Source organism: Pinus tabuliformis, chromosome 3_1, assembly GCF_031772625.1.
Source record: "Pinus tabuliformis cultivar Carrire ecotype Pingquan chromosome 3_1, CPIR1, whole genome shotgun sequence".
Classification (NCBI taxonomy): domain Eukaryota; kingdom Viridiplantae; phylum Streptophyta; class Pinopsida; order Pinales; family Pinaceae; genus Pinus; species Pinus tabuliformis.
This window is the reverse complement of record NC_142301.1, coordinates 683143164-683145658: the sequence shown is the minus strand read 5'-3', so window position 1 is coordinate 683145658 and position 2495 is coordinate 683143164. Positions and strand designations below refer to the sequence as shown.

At 37.0% G+C, this 2495-nt stretch overlaps 1 protein-coding gene across 1 annotated transcript; it reads right to left on the bottom strand.

Annotated features, from left to right (window-relative positions):
- Positions 1-474: 474 nt before the first annotated feature.
- On the bottom strand, positions 475-1739 carry LOC149188952 (chitinase 2-like). Its single transcript, XM_089413124.1, has 2 exons — positions 1589-1739; positions 475-1484 (listed from the first exon to the last, which is right to left on the bottom strand). The coding sequence occupies exons 1-2, from the start codon at positions 1659-1661 to the stop codon at positions 643-645; spliced, it is 915 nt and encodes a 304-aa protein (XP_089269250.1). The 5' UTR covers positions 1662-1739; the 3' UTR covers positions 475-642.
- Positions 1740-2495: the final 756 nt, after the last annotated feature.

Below are 2495 nucleotides of genomic sequence, written 5' to 3'. Positions count from 1 at the left end.
TACGAATATTTTTCTTCATTTTAAAAGATAAACTCATAAAAACTTATATCAAAACCAACTGTTAACTTATATTAAAACAAATTGTTATTGCGATTTCAATAATGATTTTTTTTTCCATTTACAATGATTAATTTCTGGCCAGGACGTATCTCTGCTATTTAAATAATTGAAAATATTGATTTTTAATTTTTGTTTTAAAAATAAATTAATGTTAACCTAAATTCCATGATATAATTAATCCAAAAAATTATCTTATTATCACTCTATAATATAAATCGTAAAAATCTAAAATATTAAAATATTTTTCCTATCATAAAATTACTGTTATTTTCGTTTGCACGATGTTCATTAACTTTCGCTGACTTAACTTACGCAATAAGCTGTTATTTTCTTTTATATAATGTTCATTAACTTTCGCTGACTTATCCATACCGTTCACTAACTTACAATAAATGGAAAGGAAGAAAAAACAACTGACCAAATTTTCAGTAAATACTAAATAGGCGAAGTAAATTTGAAATTCCAAGGCTGGCGGTTACAATGCAATTGGAACCCAAATATTTATTCCTTTAGTTATTATAGGGCATCGTCTGAGTGAGTGATGATTCGCTATGATAAGTAGCGGCTATCAAATCAATCCAGTCACGCCAAAAGAGCTTCTGCTTGCTTTTCATATTTGAAGCCATTAGACTTTGACTTGTCTGCACACCACACAAAGATGCCCTCCAATTCCCCCTTCTGCTTCAGCATCTTGCATGCCCGAAAGAACCCATGATCGGGCAAGAGACCTCCAGCGCCTTTCTCTGTACTAAAACTAACCAGTATTCTCCCTCCCTTGTACAGAGATGCCTGAGTATTGTAGTGCTGGATGAACTGAGAAACCGTGGTGCTGGCATCGTACGCGTAGAACTGGAAGTTAACGTAGTCAATCACGTGCCCGTATTTGCCCCATAAGGCTGTGTAATGGGACTGCACAGCGCCCCTGTCTTCGAAGGGGGCGATGGACGCGAAGGAGATGACTTTGCTCCGCTTTAACCGCGTGATCAACTGCCCGATGCAATTTACAAACGTGTTATCGTCGGCCTGAAAATGCTCGTAGTCGATGTCGATGCCATCGAGATGGTATTCTTTGATTATCTTCGACAGCGACGTGACAGCGTTGTTAACCCACGAAGACACCGACGATGGCTTGAACTGGACAGGGTGACCGTTGCCCACGCTATCCCCGCCTAAGCTCAGCGCGACCTTCACGTTCTTGTGTTGGGCCTTTATGGCCTGCACGGCCTTGGGAGTCAGGCTGCCGGTGTCCCAGAAGATGTTGAACTTTCCGTTTGTGGGAGAAGGGGAAGCGGATCCGGTCGTATAATCGATGGCGAATGAGAGAATGAAGTGGACCTCCACCCTCGGATTGATTGGCACATCTGAAAATTTCACGCCGTTGCTGAAGGCGCCTATGTATTCCCTCAAGATATGGCCGTTCGCTCCTGCACACAGATGCACACAAATAGAAGAATGTTATGTTATGCCTAATAATTTTCATAAACAAAACAAGTTTAAGCAATTCTGGATTCCAAAAGCGCTTCCATACCCATAGCGATAGGAAGCAGATTATGCAGCAAAAGAACAATAGCCAGAAGTTTGCGTATCTCCATGGAGGCCATTACTACACGCAGCAACCGCTCTGGATTGATTGATATTGTTATCGAACGCAATACCAGATTGATTTATAATGCGTTACCATTCTGAGCCTCTTTATATAGACCCCTGAAAAGATCAATCGTGTTTATGGTGAGCATGAATTGATTTGGTCAAAACTTAGTTGTCGACGTTAGCGATAGAAAAAGCAGTGGTGCAGCAAAGGTCAAGGATTCATGGTATGACTAAGTGAACGAATACGATGGGGCTGGATAAGCTCCAGGAAAAGGAAAATTCTAGAATATGGTATCTGAATGATTCCTTAATAAGTTCACAGATTCATTTCTTGGAAATTTTGTAAAATTTGTTAATAATTGCTATGAAAAGTCGAGGATTCATGTATGATTAATTGAACGGATACGATGGGGCTAGATAAGCTCCCGGAAATTTCTAGAATATGGTGTCTGAATGATCCTTAATAAGTCCATAGATTCGTTTCTGGGATTTTTTCTAAATTTGTTAAAAAGTTCTATGAAAAGTTTCAAGAAATTTATTACAATCACAAATTTGATAGAGTATTAAATTTATTTATATATTTAAAAAATTATAATTTTATTACAAAATATTATTATTAATGTAAAAAGAAAAAATAAGTCCACACAATTATATTTTATTTTATCATTTTAAGTTTGAATCTGTCATTTTTTAAAGAGAAATACACGCTGTTAACTATTACACCCATTCAACTTAGTGTGATTGAAACCAAATACAATATTCAAATAATTTTTTATCACTTAAATACCATCAAACCACCTATTAAGAGTGTCACTCTTTAAAACTCACATAATCTCTCACAAAAA